General features: G+C 38.2%; 2 protein-coding genes across 2 annotated transcripts; one reads left to right on the top strand and one right to left on the bottom strand.

Annotated features, from left to right (window-relative positions):
- Positions 1–5538: 5538 nt before the first annotated feature.
- Positions 5539–8849, bottom strand: LOC117306968. The gene is made up of 2 exons (XM_033791570.1): positions 8757–8849; positions 5539–6895 (listed from the first exon to the last, which is right to left on the bottom strand). The coding sequence occupies exon 2, from the start codon at positions 6801–6803 to the stop codon at positions 5847–5849; it is 957 nt and encodes a 318-aa protein (XP_033647461.1). The 5' UTR covers positions 6804–6895; positions 8757–8849; the 3' UTR covers positions 5539–5846.
- Positions 8850–9154: 305 nt separating this feature from the next.
- On the top strand, positions 9155–21334 carry LOC117306944 (mucin-5AC-like). The gene is made up of 13 exons (XM_033791532.1): positions 9155–9219; positions 10403–10464; positions 11132–11389; positions 11946–12006; positions 12552–13188; positions 14050–14250; positions 14756–14819; positions 15385–15603; positions 16529–16655; positions 17188–17382; positions 17695–17920; positions 19450–19485; positions 20489–21334. Exons 2-13 carry the CDS (start codon positions 10434–10436, stop codon positions 20555–20557), a joined length of 2124 nt encoding a protein of 707 aa, XP_033647423.1. The 5' UTR covers positions 9155–9219; positions 10403–10433; the 3' UTR covers positions 20558–21334.
- The last annotated feature ends 1188 nt before the right edge of the window (positions 21335–22522 follow it).

The following is a 22522-nucleotide window of genomic DNA, read 5'->3' as shown; positions in this document are numbered from 1 at the left end:
GGCTAATATCACTACCTGCGTCTTGTGTGTTCTATGTCATGCGCCAAGTTTGCTTCTTGAAAATAAATACATTATCATACGCGCGCTCATGGAAATACGGTAAATATAGCGCGTCTGCGTCCCATGATTTGGGACGCAGAAGCGCTATATTTTTCCGTATTCCGGTCGTGCTTGTGTGATAACGTATAATGTCAGTAGACTGCTGAATTTCTAGTTGACCTGTGGCTTATGTGGAGGAGTGCAGTGAGCTGTGACTTGTCAGTGCTGGGTGCATTGGACTGAAAGGCGGGAAACAGGAGCTATAGATGTGGTAGTGGATCCCATGTCTTTGAGGAGGGTAGTGGCTGGTACTATTAGGGTTGCCCGTTTGGTAGGCATCTACTGGGTTGCTTTCGGGTATAGAAGACCCTAGGTCAGGGGTGTGGTACTGGTGGTGAAGGGACCACTGGTTCCATTGGAACCACGCATATTTGACATTTGAAAGAGAGATTTAATCACATGGCGATATGCAAATATACTTACTTATTGCGTTTCCACCATGCCAAACTTCAAATAATGGTCTTGAATTGTATTTTAATATGTTGATTGAAAATATTATATATTGAGTATATATTATATCGGCTTTAGTGCAACTTAAATATTAAAAAAATTATTACTATTATACACTCCAACTCCAAAACTCCCCCCCCCCCCAGCTTGCTGCATGATGGAGTGTAGTCTTGGTGCAAGACATTGTTGTTCATTATCACTCAACTATCGCGATGAATTCCCTGCTCCAACTCGGCAAAAACGCCTTATATCGAGACTAAAGGAAAGTAGACTGCCAATGCTGTCTAGCATGGCACCTGGTCCCGATTTCATGGCCCTGCTTACTGTGATGCTTATGGCGAATTCTAAAGCTGGGATTTCTATGGGTCACAAGCGCAGAATTCGGGAGTAAGCAGGGCCATCAAATTGAGCCCTGATTGATTGGTTGATTGGTTGATCGATTGATCGATTGATTGAATACAATAATACAGGGGTAAGAGTCATTGCTGACAAAAGCCTGAAACTACAAACTAGGATCCGAATTTGTTAGTGTATGGTTAAAGATTGATTTCTACCTTTTGATGACCCCTGGAGTATAGATTTCACAGAGCTATAAGGAACAGTGTCCTCGGCACTAGAGATGAAGATCAAAGGGCAGGTTTTTCTTGATGTGTGGAAAAATTAATGGCCGATTTAAAGGCATTGCACACTATTGGTATTTACTCAAAATAATTGTTAGCATCAAAACTTACTTGGAACAGAGTAATGGAGAGCTGTTGATAGTAGAAAACATTGTGAGAAACAGCTTCCTCGGAAGTATTTAGGTTTGAGGTCTCATCTCGAAATCAACTATCTGAAAGCACACAACTCCGTGTGACAAGGGTGTTTTTTTCTTTCGTTATTATCTCGCAACTTCGACAACCAATTTAGCTCAATTTTTCACAGGTTGTTATTTTTTGCGTATGTACACATACAGCAAGTGAAAAGACTTCCAGTGTCTTTACAAGGTCTGAATTCAGATAAAAGATTGAAATTTCTCACCCCTGATAATTGTGAAAATAGAATTAGCTGTTGCAAACAACTTACCAACCAAATGGACCGAGAGTATAAATGCAAAAAATAGTTAATGGCCTGACGTTTCGACCCTAGCAGAAGGCTAAATGACAACACAACAAACACGAACAGGATAATTGTCACAGCAGTTTAAAATCCCCAGTTGTGTTTTTTAATATGATGTTAATTAACTGAGAAGCTTCACCAACTTGCAGAAGAATAAAAACAGCACGACAGTAAGTTCACTTGAATTATCAATGTACTGATCTGTAAATAATTTGACATGAAAAACAGAAATATCTACAATCGTTACTGGATGAGGATGAGGATTGTTAAAATGAATGCATCACAAACATGTACGTGTGGTTAGAAAAAAAGGTCATTGTAAATGGATTGTAAATAATAAATGGAGATATGTATAGATTGATAAGAACTATTAATGTCTGGAAGTTAGCAGATTATTTGACTTTAAAGGCAGTGGACACTATTGGTAATTACTCAAAATAATTATTAGCATAAAACCTTACTTGGTAACGAGTAATGGGGGAGAGGTTGATGGTATAAAACATTGTGAGATACGGCTCCCTCTGAAGTGACATAGTTTTTGAGTAAGAAGTAATTTTCCACGATTTTGATTTTGAGACCTCGGTGTTTTTTCTTTCACTACTATCTCGCAAGTTCGATGACCGATTGAGCTCAAATTTTCACAGGTTTGTTATTTCATGCACATGTTGAGATGCACCAAGTGAGAAGACTGGTCTTTGACAATTACCAAAAGTGTCCAGCGTCTTTAATGGGTGTTAATTTAATAGATTCATATGATTATGACCCAATGATAGTGCCATCTTTTTGAATCATTTTCGTTCATCGTCAGCCTCTGTTAATTTATCGTGTGTATGGTGGGACACACACACCTGGAGACAAAATCCCCGACTACACTAGCCTCTTGGTTTCAAGACCATGTTGTTTGCGTGTACGCAAACAACATTAAGATCTATGTACACGGCAAACTGCAGATGCTTGTTATTAATAAAATTGGAGGGTGCTGGGACAAACGTGTAGTCTGCGGTAGATCAGAACAATGGTTGTTGGTTTACGCGCAAACACCATGGTTTTAGGAACCAAGACTACTGTACTTTGACACCAGTACACAAGAATTTGATCACCAAATTAGTGTACTCTGATTGACAATCTAAGCATTATTTAAAACCGGAGTACATTACTTTTACTTTGTTGATTTTATTTAAAAATATGCACTGTGACAACACTCCAATCTTACATTTCTACAGTAAACATTATATGAAGTACGAGTCAATAGTTGCAGAACACTTTAAGCAAATCCATTAAAAATTACCTCTACTCTACTCTATGACTAGACCGTCATGAATGTACTGTACATTAGTTAGGGATGGTCCTCCGTCCAATTCTGCTGACCAATTCATAACACTATTTTTTTGTTTTACAATCTACACTGGTTACTGCATCACCAATAATCATTGCAGGACATTTTGGTTCTGCTTTAAAAGCAGAAGTGTTGTGGCCGAGCGTTTAAGATCACCGAATTCAAACTCTGGTGTTTCTGATCAGCAGAGTGTTGGTTCGAATCCCCAGCCGTGACACTTGTGTCCTTAAGCAAGACACTTAACCATTGCTTCGTCCTTCGGATGGGACGTAAAGCCGTTGGTCCCATGTATTGTATAACGCATGTAAAAGAACCCAGTGCACTTATCGAAAAGAGAAGGGGTTCGCCCCGGTGTTCCTGGCTGTGTCTGCTTAATGCGCTTAATATATACTAAGCGCCTTGAGTACCTCGTTTGGTAGATACGTGCGCTATATAAAACTTCGTTATTATTATTATTATTATTATTATTATTATTATTAAAATCCTAATCAGTATTAGAAACCACACCAAAAGTACACTACTTTTTAACAGCAGACCAAAGATTGAAAAGATGGGATTTAACCACAGCTGAAGCAAGTACACATAGTTCCAAAGACCTTGGATGCTGTAAATGATCCCTGATATTTCTATGAGGTACAAGTCTGTGAATTTGAGAAGACAAAGTCCTGGGCCCAAGTTCATAGAGCTGCTTTAAGCATAACAAGCAGCTAAGCACACGAAAATTATGCAAGATTCTTTGAAAGTTCAAAAGCCAAAAACCACATACATTACATGTATTTGGAACTGTGACATCACATTCTGATAAGATTGCTTCGCAATAAAGATCAATCTAAAATAAAAAATTAAATTGAAAAATTAGTATTCTTTACCCCCGATGCAAATTTAGCATCTATTATATCAGTGCGGTACCCGCTGCCAAAACATAGGATCCGAACTGCCTCTAGCTAGCGGGCAATCTCGGTGGTCTAGTTGGTATGACGCTGCTCTAGATTTGCAAGGGTTGTGGGTTCGAATCCCACCCGAGTAATATGCCTGTGATATTTGTTCACAGGACTCGGGAAAGTACTGAGTATACAGTGCTAGCACACATCGGTGTATGGGTTAAAAAAAAAAAAATTAATATTCTTTATCCCCAAAGCAAATTTAACATCTCTTAAATCTAAACTCTTTGTGAAATCAAGCCCCGTAGAGCTGTGACCCTTATTACTTAAATCCAATTGACATGTTGTTTGGGACTAAAGGGTTTAACCCCCTCTGTGAATCCGATGTAAGCTAAAGGTTATCATGTATATTTTATTACAGAGTGGTATGCAGACAATCTAACGCACTTTCAAGTACATAGGTGTAAAAGCACAGCATCATACAGCACACTAAGTTAAGTTACATATTTACACTTTTTTACATTTAAATAAAAAAACCTTAAATATTAATGATTAGGCCTAATTAATTAAGTTGTTATAGGCCCTATCATTAGTGTATTCAAGTTGACTTGGTTGTTTTCTTTCCATGCCTTTCACCTCTGTGGACCCGCCAGATGTGGCGGTTTCAGTCTTCCGCCGTTTTCAGTTTTCCGGGACATAGTACGGCGCTAAAAGTTGACTACTTTCGCTTGCTGTACGCAGGCGTCGCATGACGTAATGTTACCGTATTTGGTCAGCGGAAAACCAAACACAGCGGAAAGTTGAAACTGCCACACCGGGTTCGATTAAATGACCGGAGCCATGAATGTGGCTGTGGGTTTTCCCTGCAAGGGTTTCATCCAACTTCTATACAAAACTGAAATTTCTTCATTGACTTTTTTTTCTCCAAAGAACTCTATAAATATTACATGTATTTAAAGGACTGTTACAGAATTGGTCAGAAATAAAAATCGTGAAGATCACAGATTTACATAAAACTTACACGGTCTAATGATGATGATAGTAGAAATAATCCCTTGAAATATTTCTGTCTGAAATGTCATATTTGATGAGAAGCAAAAAGTCTAATTTCGCGTTTGGAGTTTATCGCGCAGTGAGCATTTTATTCATTTTTGTTTTGGCATCAAGCAATGCAAAATTTGTAATCGGTATTTCACTATTCTCTCGTGACAGGTGTGTCAGTTTATTGTATCTGGTGGATTACATAAAGTGCTTACATGTACGTGCCAAAAACTGTTGTGTTAGCAAAAACCAATTCTGTAATGTACCTATCCAGCAATGGTTTCAAATAATGTACTTTTTTATAATAATAATTTTTTTAAGTTAGAAACCGTGATGTGAAACTGTGCAAAGTTGTTAAATTGCGCTCAAACAAATTCAAGACACAATTGTAGTCATCTCATCAAAATAAAAATGACTTGTAACCAAATTTACAAGGTTATAAAAATAAGAAATGTACCTGAAATATAATTTCAGCAACAAAAATATATTACACAATTATCTACGTCAAAAATATAGTTAACTCTGAGTGCCGTGTCACACCAGGCAACTTTTACATATAATAGATGTTAAATTTGCATCGGGGATAAAGAATATTAATTTGGGTTTTTACCCATACACCAACTTTTACATGCAACTTGGAGGCAAATAACTGCAATACATGATATAACTTAAGACCACTTTAGTAGCACAATAGTAATTTTAAATGAAAAAATGTTTAAAAATTATTTCAAAGGAAAAATGATTGTTTTCTTGAACCTTTAAAACTTTGTGCATCATACCCGGTATTGCTGTTAGGTAAAAGAATGAAGATATTGAATTAGGGCCTATACTAATTTTCGCAATTATTGAAAGCAATTAATATCAAACTATTTACAAGTCATGCAATTTGATAAAAAAATATTTGTTTTACTAGCATTTTGCTCCTTACAGATCCTTTTCACTTAAACTCCAACAGGCTCCATCTGAACGATCTCTTGTGGAGAAGTGCTCCGCCTCCATTCTATTAACTCCTTGTAGATGTCTAGAAGCCCCTTGAAGATTGCCATCACGTTCTTAGTCAGGAAAGTTGTGACGTCCACATCGTGGTGGAACCATAGAAACAACCTGATGCCAAGTAGTGGGATGTTAACCAAGACTATGTAAAGGATGTTGTTCAACACCATCACAAGAGAAAAGATCTTGTCGTTCTTGGCCGTCGCAGTCGCCGACATAACCCGCAGAGCAAGAAGAGGGAAGACCGGCAATAGGATACAGATTGAGGAAAATGCTCGTACGACATGATCAAACCTGAATGTTAACTGGATGCCGTTGTCAACCACAAATAGAATGTCCAGTAACATAATGCAGTCCAGAAGGTCTATACTAACGGCAGTTCCAAGTTTCTCGATCAACAGCTTATATTTTGTGTTGTGCGCTTCATCGTGATGAGCGTACGCAAGCAAAGCAAAGATGACTCCGGCTAGAGATAGAATTATCTTCAGAGAGGTGTTGGATAGTAGAGTCTCATCCTGGGATGTTAGCTTCTCCGCAAAAGAAAAGAACATTCGGTTGATTTTCACCACGAGGACGATGGAATACAGAAGCCACGAGACGTAAGAAAAGGGTAGTTCCTTGAGGAGAGCCGTCTTGATGATGTCTTTGCCACTGAATCCTTCTTCTGGTACTTTCTTTGGGCGGGGTTTATTAAAAAATCTGTAAGAAAACACCATGGCGATGATCCAGAAGATAACAACGATCGAATCTAGAGCAATCCAGACATATCGTCCAGCGGTAGAGGCCTTGGTATCCAGTTTGATGATGATGTAGTCTAAGAGAGCAGACTGTAGAACGAGTACAGCAATGCAGAGCACCTTGGCCAACACAGACATACAGCCTGTGAATGTGTATCGGCAACCCATGGTTTCAGCTGATCAATCAAACTTGTTTAAAAGTAAACTTGTTGTCTTCAGTTTTTTACAAACTTTTCTTGCCCGGCATCCAAGTGCCTCACCTGAAATAAAAAAGAAAAGGAATAAAATGATTATCCAGTTAACCAGTACCACTTTTACAAAAATAAGTTTGAAATTTGTTTCAAAATCAAAGGCAACACTACAATCAACTCTTGTATCCATTTGACAGTTATTACAAAGTATTGTTGAGTGACATCATCAACAAGCAAGGTCGTAATTCATAAGGGACTTCTCAAACTAGCTGGCTGGAAGGTACCGGTACTCCTACTCTGTGCCCACAATCAATGGTTCAGAAGTTACATTGCTTGAATGCCCGTATACCCATTTTCTAGCTTAGCTAAGGAATTTGTGCTTACCACACAGGCAAAACAGTTGACCCTTTGACAGACTTCAAATCATCTTTCATTAAAAAAGCCTGTAGTGTAAGCACAAACACTTTCTAAGTAAAATTAGTAGACACAGAATATAATTATTTACCAGAAACAGGTTACCAGCCAAAATTATATTTGGAAAAGTTTCCGTATGGCGCCACCACTTTTTTATTCGAAATAAAATAATATATATCCTGGTGTCATGTGTTTTCAGTAGGATAACAGGAAAATTGTTCACAATCAAAAACTAAATATATTTTTTTCAAATCATCTATCCAATTTTTTAACAATAACCATTTCACTTCATGGTGTGTTGAAATTTTTAAAGTTTTGGTTTTACGTTGCGAGAGACAGTCCGCCATTAACAGTGCTTATGCATGCACGACATTGGAGCAACGTCATATGTTTTCACATCTTTCATTGGTTGGTATTTTAATGAATATTCAGAAGCTAGTATGTTTGCAAAATAAATCAAAAATATTATTCAATTACTACTTAACAAAATTAATTACATTTTTGTCCTAAGGAATTATGGCTACTACTATATTAAAATCCAGAGATATCATAAGGCATGAAAGTAAAACACCCCACCCCTCCTTGATGCACTCACACTTCATAACAAATCCTTTTTCCCCCATTTCAGACCAGTAATGTTTGGTTTCAGGAGATAAGAAACCAATCTATGATATTTTCTCTTTAATGTAGACTTAATATTTATTACGCTCATCGGAATTTATTACAGTATGCAGTAAATCAACAACAAAATTGTTGTCTTTTTCACTTAAAATATTTTAATATTTTCCCCACATTTGCACACCATAGAATCCCAAATAGTAACCACCTCACGTGATCCATCTAGTGACTAAAGTAGAATGAAACTCAATCTAGCAGATAGTAATTTTGTTTTGAACTTTCGAGGTTGGATGATGTTTCTTTGACTCATTTGAATGTTGGCATAATAATGCACTAGTGATTAGTACCAAAAATCAATCATTTTATAAATGTTTGAAATCAATCATTTTATAAATGTTTGAGCATAACCAACGACAGGAAACTTTATTCTCAGCATGATTAAAATACAGACCGTGAGTAAACTGCATAGCTTCTGTCACCGGTGCAGCTTGTACAATTTCGCGGTAAACGGGATTCAAAGTTTGGGACCGAAAACATATGAGGGTCGATAATGTATGACGCTACAGTATCTAATTTACCTGATTGATATATCCCTTTTTGTAAAAAAAATGAGTGAAAAAGTGGTGGCGCCATACAGAAAGTTATCCTTATATTTAAATAACTAAATTTTTGTTCAGCAAAGTAATTTGACGAGCAGTATTTTCTGCTCGAAATTGGGCTCCTGTCCATGCTGTCTGTCACTAGTGTCAGTGTATTGTGCTGTGTCTGTGCCATGCCATTGCCAGTGCAGAAAAATGCTGGGTGTGGCTCGCTGATCACCGTAATTGAATTACTCTTAGTCTTACAACCCGGAGTCAATTGATTAAATAAACGGTCATAAATTCGGAAAAGAGATTACCTTAAATAGACGTCAATAATATCAACATCAAACTTCTCGCCAAATAAAAGATTGTTGACAATTGATAATTTTGTTCTAGCCTACACTTCTTGTTTGAATACTAAAAAACAAAGACAGCAACTGTTTCAATCTCACCAAATGGTGGCGCTCTGCTAATTGAGAAAGGACCAGAATAAACCATTATCTGATAGGGGTAACAATTGGATGTTCAAACTTAAAATGACCTGATATTTCATTATTTTAGAAGAAAACTTTTATATTATTATAAAAAACACATATTGGAATTCAATTTAATAAAAATTGTTTCAAAATTACCGTTTAAAAAAAATAAAAATGGATACAAAAATATGTACGCTTTACCCATAAATACAAATGGAGTATGCAATCACGTGATAAGTTAAAATCCTTGTACCAATTTTGAAACACAGTAAACTGGTCAACCAAAAACCAAAGCAAGACGAAGGTAAATAAATGATTGTGTCCTATTTCATGTATAAAAATGGCTATATTTTATATCAGTTTAAACATTTACCTTCTTGTCAACTTGATAAGTAACGTTTAATGTTTTGAATATTTAATGATGGGAAGGGATAACCATCGGTGGTTGTCAAATTCTTCAGTGTCACTCTTGTTCATTGCAAAATTATTTTGTTTGCATTAATGACGTATTTAATTTATTTGGGCAGTCCTGTTTTGTTTTATTTTTGTTTTTGTTTTTCCAAACAAACTAAATGCTAATGGGAGACGATAGTGGAACGAATCTCATTGTCTATATTTAATATACTATTATAGAACAATATTGTTTAAGTGTTATTTACAAAAAAGCATTTATCTGTCCTTATCTTATCATGTTTATTTATTTAATTTTAATATAATACTGGAAATGGAATAAAACTTTTAAAGGGTAGCGACAAGTTTTTAAACTGCTGCTCAAAATTGGCAGGGTCGTGGCCGTGCGATAAAGGCCCAAGCCAAAGGCAAGGGTAGACCCAGTAACTGGGGTGCTGGCTGTATACAGCGTATTCCTTTTCCTTTTTCTCAAAATTTTGTCATTATCAGTCATGCTTAAACGATTGATAAAGACTAGCTGGCGCGCAAGCTCATGTACGCCAATTTTATTACGCGGAACATAATTCATAGCTGTAGTATTAGTAACATCCTGTAATGTGTGTATACGTGCGTATATATATACACACCATCCAACGCACTTAAAACATTGTCACAAAAGATTTGAACTGTGAAACTGTTTCACCTTTTAACAAAAGGGCATTTTGTGAATTGGAATAAAAGGTTAGTGACTGGTTCTTAAACAGTTGATTAAAACCTTGCAAAAAAAATTGCAGGGTCGTGGCCAGGCGATAAAGGCTCTCGCCTCGCACGGCCAAGATCCTGCCGGTTTCAAACAGCCGAAGAACTCAATGGACTCTTGTAATATTCCCTTAGTATTATTTAGTTGTTTACCATTTCTTATTGTCATTTGAGTGGAGCTGACAAGTGACAACTGACAATGACACAGCAATGCATTGAAATATGGACCGCAAGGGAATCGCTTTCTGGTGTCTGGGATTCTGCTTTATCAACCAGAGAACCAACCTGTTTACCAACCCAACTTACTAGATTTTGTTTTCTATGTACACACATTTCAGCTCAGTTGACTTTATACATCAGAATACAACCATGGAATCTAGAGAAAAATGTCAACATATCGGTAAGTGTGGTGCGGGACTCATTGAATTTATAACTCATCAAAGATTAAGGTTTAGTTTTTCCCCTTTTCTTAAAGGCATTGGAGTCATTGGTAATTACTTAAAATAATTATCAGCATAAACCCTCACTTGGTAACGAGTAGTGGGGAGAGGTTGATAGTATAAAACTTTGTGAGAAACGGCTCCCTCTGAATTGACGTAGTTTTTGAGAAGAAGTAATGTTCCAGGATTCTGATTTCGAAACCTCAAGTTTAGAATTTGAGGTCTCGAAATCAAGCATCTGAAAGCACACAACTTCGTGTGACAACGGTTTTTTTTTTTTTATAGTTATCTCACAACTCCGACGACCAATCAAGCTCAAATTTTCACAGGTTTGTTATTTTATGCAAATGTTGAGATACACCAAGTGAGAAGACTGGCCTTTGACAATTACCAATAGTGTCCAGTGTCTTAAAAAAAACAGGAAACTTCACGAGATCACAATAATTTTATTTTGATACACAATTAGCAATGACACTAGAGCTTGTGTGCCGTGTGCTTGACTGTTTGTTCACGATATGCCATCAAATATACATGTAGGTCAGCCCCAAATACTCAATAAAATATTCAGGACTTTTTCCATGAACCAAATAGTATCATGCCTGTACTATATGTATTTCAATCTTTCAGAGCCCGAGGTTGGCCTGTTATTAGATCTAGATTCACCTGTCATCCAGAAGCCGAGCAGTGACACCTCGTTACCACCAGCCAATGGAAAGCCAAATGAAGAGTTAGCCAACCAGCCACAAGGGGATTGTGATGTCTCTGGTTCAGATCCTCCTAGGGCAGAGATGATCGCTGGCGAGAAGAGATCTTCAAAAAGCTCGACAGAAAAGAGTAGTCTGGGGTCTGCAAGTCTTGAATCGCCTAATTGGCCGGATTTTACAGGTACAATAGATTTTTTTATTAAAAAAGAAAAAAGCTTAGACAGAGCTAACTTGAATAATCACTTCCCATGCCCAAGTTGTGGGCTGATCCGCAAACAAGAATGTGGGTCATACACAAACAATAAATGTTTTTTGTACGAAAAAATACAAAAACCCTGACTTATACCATAGTGACTTTCGGAAATTCTACTTATAAAGGTGGTAATGGTACAAGTAGTAAACATCCAGTGAAATTATTTTCATAAAAGGAAGTCAACTCAGTTAAGATCTCCAAAGTATGCCTGAAGATGACTTTTGGAAATTTCCTTGTTGGAAAGATATGCTTGGTACCCACTGTCACCATGTCAGTTTTTCCGTGTTGTCTCAACAAGTGGACACTTTACTCAACTTAAGTTTACACAGGTGACTGGCATTATATATTTCTTGATAAATATGTTGACAAGAAAATAAATGATGATTCTACCTTTGACCAAAATGTAACCCAGGATTTGTTTTTTATACACTGTTTGCACTATGGCAAATTCCTAATTGCTATAATTTGATTCTTTTTGTTGTAGATGAGCACCTGATTGACAGTGAACAGTTTGATTTTGACCTTCCAGTTTCACCAGTCCAACGGTATGTTGATTGTATAAAATCTTTGGTTCGAATCACGCTTCTTTAAATTTTTCTTTGCTTGTCAAAAGATGTTTTCCAATCACCGAGTCAGTTTTACTCGCAATTTATTACTTAGTAGTTTATAATCTTAATTTGTTTTAACCCCTACACCGATGTGTGTTAGCAATGTGTACTCGGTACTTTCCCTAGATCTGTGAAAAAAAATCACAGGCATAGGTCTTGGGTGGGATTCGAACCATCTTCCTTTGCAATTTTAGAGCAGTGTCTTACCAACTAGACCACCGAGATTGCCCGGTAGCTAGGGGCAGTTTTTTTTCAAAGAGCTCGGGGACTCGGGAAAGTACAGGGGTGTAGGGTAGAACTATAATTAATATTCTTTATCCCCGATGCAAAATTAAGATAGTTTAAAACAATTCTTGTTAAACTTCTGAATCTAATGGATATTAAGTCTAAGATTGTAATAGTCATCAGTTGTAGCCTGTAAAATCTAAAAGTAACTTTTAAATGGGGAAGTTGGTTAATGAAATAAAAACTTTTTCCAATAGCTCAAAAGCTGTAGATGTTGATGATGAAGATGAAGTCTTCTTCGGTCCGGTTGGATTCACAGAGAGCTGTGTTGCTAAGAAGACTCAGCTAAACAGCCAGTCACCTATCGATGACAATAAACCAATGAGTCCCCTCAATGTGGAACAATATTTAGAGCTCTTCCTTGAGGCAAATAAAGTCGCGATGGAGTTGACCAAGAGAGACGAGAGAAGTGGTTCGTCGGTCGCTGACGAGACGGAAAAAGACAAAGAAGCCTCGGATGCTGAGACGCAAAGGTCTGATCCAGGTACAAAATCCGTTATCCAGGAAGACGCTCATGACAAGGTGGGGCAGCTTCCGCAAAAACCAGCTGCAAAGGACTTTAAACTATTGGTGAAGAAAGAGATAAGGAGCCCACGCCGTGGGACCTACGTAGTGGCCGTTACCCCAGCGGGTACCCCACCTCCACAGCATTTACCGTCGGCTGATGAGTGCGTCTCTAAACTGGCCCAAGATAAACCCAAAGTAATGCAGTTCAACGCAGCAGGGAGCAAGGAGAGTCAGATAAAGAAAGAATCAAAGCTGCCTGTACGAGGATTAAGGAAATTATCCAAGTTGCCGATGACTGCTGGCTTGAAGAAGGCAACAATTCCACAGGTAGGCCTATGTTTTCTCATAAAAAATATGTTTTTCTTCTTTGGCAGGGTCAATCGTAGATTGATAAATTAATGACCATAAAACTTACTTAGTGAGAAGCACTGCAGCTGTTGATTGAGAGTATAAAATTTTTTGAGAAGGGATTCCTCTTAAAAGTTGGGTGTCGTGGCCGAGCGGATAAGAGCACTGAATTCAAGCTCTGGTGATTCTGTTCAGCGGAGTGTGGGTTCGAATCCCGGTCGTGACACTTGTGTCCCTGAGCAAGACACTTCACTGTAATTGCTTCTCTCCACCCAGGGGTAAATGGGTACCTGTGAGGGCAGAGTTGGTTCTTGTGCTGGATTAGCCTTGATTGCGCTACATATTTTGCGCACAGGCTGTATACTCCCTAGGGAGCTGAGATGGTTTAAGGAATGATTTAAGGCCCGGTGACCAGGGGTAATAATGTTGAAGTGTCACTGCGTGACGGACCTGAGTGCTATATAAGAAGCCACTATTATTAAAAGTATAATGGCTCGAAAACATTTCAGTCTTAGAAACAATTCATGCATGAATCATTTCTGATATTTCTGAGGGTTTATGTTCATTTGAAAATACTACGGCCAGAGGTACGGTTAAAAAGCTGACTGTCACCTCACTAATGTGGCCTGATTTGATGTTCTTTTGGAAAGACCTCACATTTTTATTTTTTTGCTGTTTTCTCAGCAAGTAGAGACACTGCATTCAGCTGAAAATTTTACAGGTGAGTTTTATGGTATGTTTCTTTATACAAATGTTGCCTACAAATCAACATGACGTTGACAAAAACCAAGCAATGGCTCTACTTTTAATCATTCTTGTTTGTGTCACTTTAAAATACAGCCCTCGACCGTTACCAGCACGGACAAACTTTTGCGGAAGAAAATATACAGCCCTCCCAAGCGTAAACGTCTGAATAGCTGTGAATCTGAAGACATCTCGGAGGGAGGTAGCAGTGTGAAGTCTGAAACCTTTGAGGCACCTATCCCCCATCTGGGCATACCTAAAGGAAAGCGCCCTATATTGGGCAATCTCAATCTTAAGGTTAGATTGAAAAAGTGGCAGAAGTTATGAAAACAGGGCCTGTAATGAGTACAAGTTATGCTATGTAAATTATCACTTTCTTTGTGGAAATTACATCTAAAAATGTTAGCAACTTCGAGTGCAATTAACACAAAAGTCAGAAAATCTGAGCTTCCAAACTGTATTTTGGATATCAAATATTAAACCTTGAGGGAAACTGACTGGGTAGTTTGTTTTAATGATTTGGGGTTGAACAAAGACAAATTAACTACCGCTGGATTTGAACCAACAACCTGCGGATTACTGAGCTGGCGCTATACCAACTGAGCTATCTACGTGTAGCGTTATGTCGGTAGAGCGCCAGTACATTAGCCCGGAGGTCATTGGTTCAAATCCCGCTCTAGTAGTTGTTTCTTTGTTAAACCCCAAATCAAACTTAAGTTCGGTTACAATTTTGCTAAGGTCATTTCAAGTTCTTCTGAGGTGTTTTAACAAATACAGATGTGTTTTATCACGACGTTTACAGGACAAAAGTGGAGTTGGATCATCAGGACAACCTGTCAGTGGGTCCACTGATGCCAAAGCAACAGGTATGTCATTAATGTTTCCCCACTAATGTGCATGTTCATCAACAATAAAAATAACAATAACTAGAATAGAGGTTCATTTATGGCTTTGATCAGAACAATTAAAACATGTTTGGTAATTACTAAAAATATTTATATGCATAAAAACTTATTTGGTAACAAGCAATGGAGAGCTGTTGATCTAGTATATTAAAAGGTTGTGAGAAACGACTCTCTCTGAAGAAAGATGGATGTTTTAAAGGTTATTTCTCACTAAAATGTTTGAATCTGGGATGACTTCAGGCCTGAAGCCTTTCTCAGGCATCTGAAAGCACACAAATTGTGTGAAACAAGGGTGTTTTTTCTTTCATAAATTCTCTCACTTTTGATGACCAATTGAGTTTAAATTTTCACAGATCTGTTTTGTTAAGCATATGCTCGGATACGCCCAGTGAGAAAACTTGTCTTTGACAATTACCAAATGTGTCCAGTAACTTAATAAACATATTCGTTATGATGATCATCCATTACCAACTGGCATTATGAAAATAACTTGATGATGTTTCTCTCGACTGTGACATTTTTCCAGCAACCAACGTCCCCAAAGCTCCAGTAACAAAGCCCAGTCTACTCCAGCAAGGTTCTCTCAATCGCAGGGTGGTGCAAGCCAATCGATCATTGAAACTCGTCAAGCCCGGTCAACATGGCTCAATGGTGCTAGCCAAGAAGCCACAGCCAGTCAAAGCTGTAGCCAAAGGGGCCAAGGTTGCAAGCACTGAAGAAACACCAAAGAAAACAGTCACTGCAGGTAAGGTTCTAAAAGAGTACAGTAGTATAGTTTCAAGAAAGTTGTTTGAAAGCTGTTCTCTTAGAGTAGACTTGCAAAAACATAGTCTCTTCTGAAGACTTTAACCCTTACAGACTAGCATTTTTTGTGTGGACTTGGTTTCAATCCTTCCTTATCCTCTTTTCCTATGTCACTCAATACCAAAGTATTTGGACTTTTATTAGATTGGAATGTCTGACCCATGTGGTGGCTAGCCCCAGTCCTTCTGGTGAATCCATCATTTTGGCAATTAGGAGATATTGGCCCAATTCACCTGATGTCATCATCAGAATAATCTTAGATACGCCATACTGGTGGTCAATGTCACTGTGCGTTATTCAGTGAAGTGCGCATTTCAGGCGACGCAGCGTTTACATGTAAACCTATTGCCTACCAAAATGGCGAGCGTGGCACAGTCGCCATTTTGGTAGGCAATAGGTTTACATGTAAACCTATTGCCTACCAAAATGGCGAGCGTGGCACAGTCGCCGCATGTGACGTGCGTGCAAAGGGTCATGAGAAGAACTTTGGACTGTTGCCTATGGGTTGACACATTGGGTAATTTTGCTCAGGTTTAGTGTGGTATTGCCTACCAAAATGGCGAGCGTGGCACAGTCGCCGCATGTGACGTGCGTGCAAGGGGTCATGAGAAGAACTTTGGACTGTTGCCTATGGGTTGACACATTGGGTAATTTTGCTCAGGTTTAGTGTGGTATTGCCTACCAAAATGGCGAGCGTGGCACAGTCGCCGCATGTGACGTGCGTGCAAGGGGTCATGAGAAGAACTTTGGACTGTTGCCTATGGGTTGACACATTGGGTAATTTTGAAGCATGCCTCCCTCTTTCACTCTATGCAAGCCCCCAGTGTTCTGTCTAACAAGTATTTATTATTTGATTTGATTAACAGCCAGCACAACCAAGCAGATGACTCGCCTTCAGCCTCAAACACCAAGCACCCCGATCCATCAAGCCAAGAAATCTCTCCCAAAGAGGATTTTGTCAAGTGAGATGTCTGCAGGCAAACCAACACCTAGGTGAGGATGTTAAACCAAGGCCCAAACATAAAATTGCCTAAGCACTAGTTATTGCTTAACAGTTTGCTGATAAGCAAAAATGAGCAGGATACCAGTCACAGTAAATTTTTGGCTGGTAACCTCATTCTGGTTACCATGTTGTGCCTGATCTTGACACTTGCATCCTTAAGCAAGACACAAGCAACTAATATTGCTTCATAACTTTGCATGGGACATAAAGCTGTAGGCCCTGTTTGTTGTGTAATGCATGTAAACAACCCAATATCACTTGTCCCTATGAGTCTGGCAGTGGCTGCTGAATGCGCCACAGCACCTTGTAAACCCTTACTTAAAGGTGCTACATTAATGATAAGCGATCTCAGAATTCAAAAATCTCAAAAACTTGTCTTAAATGTTTCGCCTTGTTTAGCAAGTGCCTTGAGTACCTTATTGGTCGATACGTGAGCTTTATAAGCATCCAGTGTTAATATTAATTTGTTAATACATTGCACCTCACTTACTTACCTTTGACCTCTCCCCTCCCTGCTCATAGATCATTAAGTGCATCATCAGTTCCAACCCCTCACGCCAAGATACCGCCCTCCACCCCGTCTCGCTCGGACTCCAAAGCAATTCCAGCTAGTGCTGGATCAGCGAGACGACGTTCAGGTCTTCCTACGCCATCTCGGCTGAGAACTTTTGCGTCTACATCGAGGAGTTCAACGAGTAGTGTGATATCCAATCCAAGGTAGGCAGAAATGGGTTAAAAAAAGTAGCTAATATTTCCACTTATTCAGTTTGTTTATACAATGCTTTTATTTCTATTTATTGTCTTTTTCATAGATGTATGTACCTCGTATTGCGGTGATGCTATTTTATATTTTGATCTTTGTAATTTTTAACTCTTGCTTTCTTTCCTTGCAATTTAGATTCTCATCGCCGGGAGTTAGGATATTAGCCTCTCTTGTTATCATTTTTATAAAAAAAACTGTGTTTTTGAAAACTGTCTACTGATGGAAATCAAAAGTGATTAAATTTGTCATTTTTTCCAACTCCTCAGCCCGATAAAGTTTCGCCTTTCAAGAACCTCAACGACATCATCCAGTCCCTCTACCACCCCTCACCCCCCGAAGCCCTCTCATGCATCAACAGAGGGCGCTATTCAACTAGAATTAGACTCCTCGCCAGTGTACATCAAAGAGACTCAACAAGTCAGTGTCAGGCCGGCGCTTGAGACAAAGACTAACTCCCTGGGGGTTGACAAGAGTTCACCAGGGATTGGCTTGGTAAGTTTTTTTTCTTTCTCGAGAGGGTCAGTAAAACTGTCTTTATTGCATTAAGAAAATGTTTAAGCCCTTAGTAAAAGGTAAGCCTAGTTCATACATTCTGCGATATTCGGCTGTTTTCGTAACGAATGTTTCGCAGGAGTTGAACACAGTTCAACTTTTGCGAATTTGTGACGTCAAAATTTGATTTGCAAAAGCAGGAAGTATGAACCGGCTTAACGTGTCAGTGTGTATTGAGGTAAAGTTTGTTTGAATTTCAACAATATCTTTCATAATTTCCTGATTTGAAATTTGAAATCCTTATTGCATTTTTCTTGTACAGCTGTTTATACATTTCTGGTGTTTTTCATCAAAGGAGGCAGAGTGTGGTGTTAGGAGGGGCATCGGGCCACTCAAGAAATGCCTCTCTTGCTCTGCTTTCTATTGTTTTAAATATTTAATGTTGTGAATCTTTTGACTCTGTTGAACTTTTCTGCATTGAAATTGATTGTCTCTTTTCCCTGTTCTTTATTTTCCCCCTTTTTTTATGTGTTTAAAAAATATGGTTTTGCTGATTTATGTAAATGTCTGTTTAACCAGATTTTGTATTTTGTATTTCTTCGCCCTGTATTACAGGTTTTTAGTCTTAATCAGTCTGAGATTTGTCCAGGCTTATATAAGTTTGCATAAGTGTCTGTCCTGTTTGAACATGAACATAATAGCAGGGCTTTACCTTTAAAACACTAGCCCGGCGTACACCTTGTCTGAAATTATCATGGGCTAGTAACACCACTTCTCAACTTGCCCTGTGGGCTACTAACTAAGGAAAAAATGTGCAACCTACTTGTTTATAATGCTCAATAGTTCTTCCTTTTCAGATGTGAATAGCCCCTTTTAAAAAGTGAGTGGGTGTGTGCATGTGTGGGGTGTGTGTGTGTGTGTGTGATTGTAGTTTTCAAGTAACCTCTAAAATGGTTGCAATCGGTAGGCCTACCCTTAATCAGAAAGATACGTTTATGACTATACATGTTTCAAATCTGGGTGCAGTGAAACGCACACTGTATTAACAGTACTAACCACCAGCCGATTTTACAAAACTTAACGCAACTGCGTAACTCCACTTGCGCAACGTTTATGGCACAACTTGCGCCATACATGTTGCGCAAGTGGATTTACGCAGTTGCGTAAAGTTTTGTGAAATCGGCCACTGGTGAGCTACTTTTCAAAAAACCTTCAGCACACTGGCCTGTGGTGTATCTTGTTATTTCTGCTTTGTGATAACTTATTCTTTTCTAGTTTGTTGTTTTTATAGAGTAATATTAGCTTGTTTTCTAATACCTCGCTAGACCAGATTTTATTTGATTGTATACAATACTTAATTTTTTGTTTTAAAATGAATGAACCAAATCAATTAACTTTACCATTTTGAGTTTAATAAAGTAAAACTACAAAATATAAGTGTAGGAGGACTAAAGATTCAAATTTATGACACGAACACTTCTGAATTTTGGTTGACACATTTTTTTTATATCAATCTGTTCTGTTTCCAGTTAGTTGACTTCAGTCATGAATCACCAGCAGAAAAGGTGAGTAAAAATACTATGTTTTTGGGGTCAAAGCTCAGTTTCTTTTAGCCAAATAGACCTTTCCCCTGAAATATGTAAAACGAACATAGCACGTGCTCACTAATTTTTTGATTGGCAAAATGAGGGAAAAGTGCTGTTTTGAATGCCGCTAATTGCGGCGTGACCAGGACGCGATTGTGCATCTGCTTTGTGCACATCTGCAATTGCACGTCTCTATCACGTTTGCAACCAATAGGGTATGTACGCATGCAGGAATGAAATTAGCATATTTCATGGGAAGGGTCTATTCACCCCCACTCCTAGTCTTGATGCAAGACGCTCTTACATTGTTATTAGTAAACCCATGCACACTCTCAACACCACACGCAATTCTATTCCACTGATAGAGGGCGTTCTCTTGTGTCAAGTTTTGCGTAACTGCGCCTGTTAACTTGAATGGTCCTTGTATGCATAATAGATGGTTTGCAATACGCGTCATTGAATGCCATCTTTGATGTATTTTACAGGTGAAAAGTGCACAAGAGTCACACGCAGCGTGTGCACTTTTCACGTGTAAAGTACATCAAACATGGCTGGTGATGATGCGTAGTGCAATCCATCTACATGTATAGTTTGCAGATAGGGAGAATCGCATGTAGTGGAATGATAATGCCCAATGTCTTGCACCGAGACTACCCACCTCCTTAAAAAGGTGTGCATGTTGTTTGATTGCCTCTTCTAATACTTAAGTATATGGCAGGTCCTACACAGGGTTTTTTTCAAAACTGTGGAATATTTGCATGTTTGGCTGAAGCACGCTGAATTACAAAAAAAGGTCTTCAGAATTTTGTCTACAAAATGTAAATCTTAGTTATAAAAACCCTACAGTGCAATCTGAAGCATTCTGTATGATTTTCTCGTGATATTTTTTCATAAAGCAATGTTGTACTATCCCAATAGCTGCCCATGCAGTTCCTTGATTGTTCTCATTTACTAATAGTAGTTGTGCTCTTTATTTCTATAGCTTCCCAAAGCCGTGGTCCGTCAGGCAAACACGAGAATCGACAAGGAAAATCTGATTGATCTGCTGTAGCGACAGGTACCATAGAGTAACATGAGAAAGAAACAATAGAGAGGTTTCGCAAGCGCCGGATACAGATACAGTTACGGATAAGATAACCGTATCCGTTCTTGACAGTCGCGTGTTGGATGTTGTTTCTTGCAAAATATAGGTATGTGTCACTTGAGTGCACTTGCATTCATCATGAGTGTTTTCCCCGACAAGCATGACCTTTAGAGACCCTGTGTTTTATACACTGCATTTTTTCATTGTTTTGCTTGCAAATGACTAAAACTGTTTTATCCTATATCAAGCATGATACCAGTGAAAGCAATTCTGTGGGGAATGTTTTTGACATACATGTAGGACAAAAAGACAGCTAAAAAGCTGCAAAACAGTATCCGTTTTTGTACGACCGACGTGTATGAGCTCCTGTATCTGTAGCCAACGTGTGTGCAAAATACGATAGTCGCGGATACGTGTCACGTGAACACACAAAGTAGGCTTGCGAAACCTCTCTATTCGCGTATGCGAATGCGGTGTGAATTTTTACATTACAGTGCTGTTTTCGCTGCTATGAAATTGTTCGTTGCGAATTTGTGATGTCAAAGTTTGCTTCGCATTCGCTTTCACAGGAAGTATGAACCAGACTTTATGCCTGTGATTTTATTTCCAAAGAACTTGGGAAAGAATTGAGTACAGTGATTGATCAGTGAAAGGGTGAATTCAAATAATATCATTTATCCCTGATGCAAATTTAACATCTAATATAAATTGTTGCGGTACCCACTGCTAAAATACAGGATTCAAACTGCATCTAGTTATCGGGCAATCTCGGTGGTCTAGTGGTAGAACATCTGCTCTAGATTGGCAAAGGTTGTGGGTTCGAATCCCAACCGAGTAATATGCCTGTGGATTTTTTCACAGAACTCAGGAGAGTACTAGTGCCTTAGACACATTGGTGTAAGGGTTAAACCAAATAATATGCTTTATACCCAATGCAGATTTAACATCAATAAAGTTTAACATCTATCACAATATTATTCAATCATGAATTGCAGCAGCAAACTGACCTGTGAAGTTTGCAACAAATTTACCCTCCCCCCTTCAAAATTAAGTTCTTTCTTGATTTTTGTTTTCTTTCGTTTGTTGGCATTTCACAAAAATACTCCATTGACTCGGTTTGGTCAAGTAAAAATAGTTACCTGCGTACGATAAATCCTGATAAGTATCACACCCAAGTTTTAACAATTCTCACTTATTACCTATGCATAATTTATAAACTCTGTCTTTAACTCTAACCATTTTTGTGTCGTCATGAAACTAAAAGATAGAATAGCCGTTAGAATCAAATTGAGTATCTAGGTAAATATCACTTGTTACATAACTGACATACAGATCCTTGTCATTGATTGGTGGAATTTGTATGATTTTTCATTATGTTATACTTTTAAAATACATCAAATGACAAGGATCTATATATGTCAGTGATATAAATCAAATATTGAGTGGCTTTAAATCGTGGAATGGAAGGAACATTATCGCTTGGTAAAATTTGGACTGTTCCATTTCACTCGGCTTCGCCTCGTGAAATGGAACAGTCCAAATTTTACCTTGTGATAAATACTTCTCCCATTCCACTCTGAGCCACTCGATATTTGTATACTATACTTGTGATGTTTAAAGGGAAAGTTGGTTTTTGGAACGGTTTGATTGTTTCAATCCTATATAAATATAGATATAATACAACAAAGCTATTATCTGAAAATTTCAGTTCAAAAACAAAATGGGGTGGGTTGTTGAAATATCGCCAAAAATTCAGAGTGAATATGTCCAGGCAGGAAGAATAATCCCCAATAGGAATACACAACTTGAGAAACATTACTGCAGTAGCTGTTAAAACTGATGACAGCACTTTAATTACTGATTGAAATTTTGCTTAAATTTACCTGTTTGAACTGTATCCATAGTTCATACTTAGGGTACAAATTAACACAT

Source organism: Asterias rubens, chromosome 2 (assembly GCF_902459465.1).
Source record: "Asterias rubens chromosome 2, eAstRub1.3, whole genome shotgun sequence".
Lineage (NCBI taxonomy): Eukaryota > Metazoa > Echinodermata > Asteroidea > Forcipulatida > Asteriidae > Asterias > Asterias rubens.
This window is presented reverse-complemented; position numbering and strand designations above follow the sequence as displayed.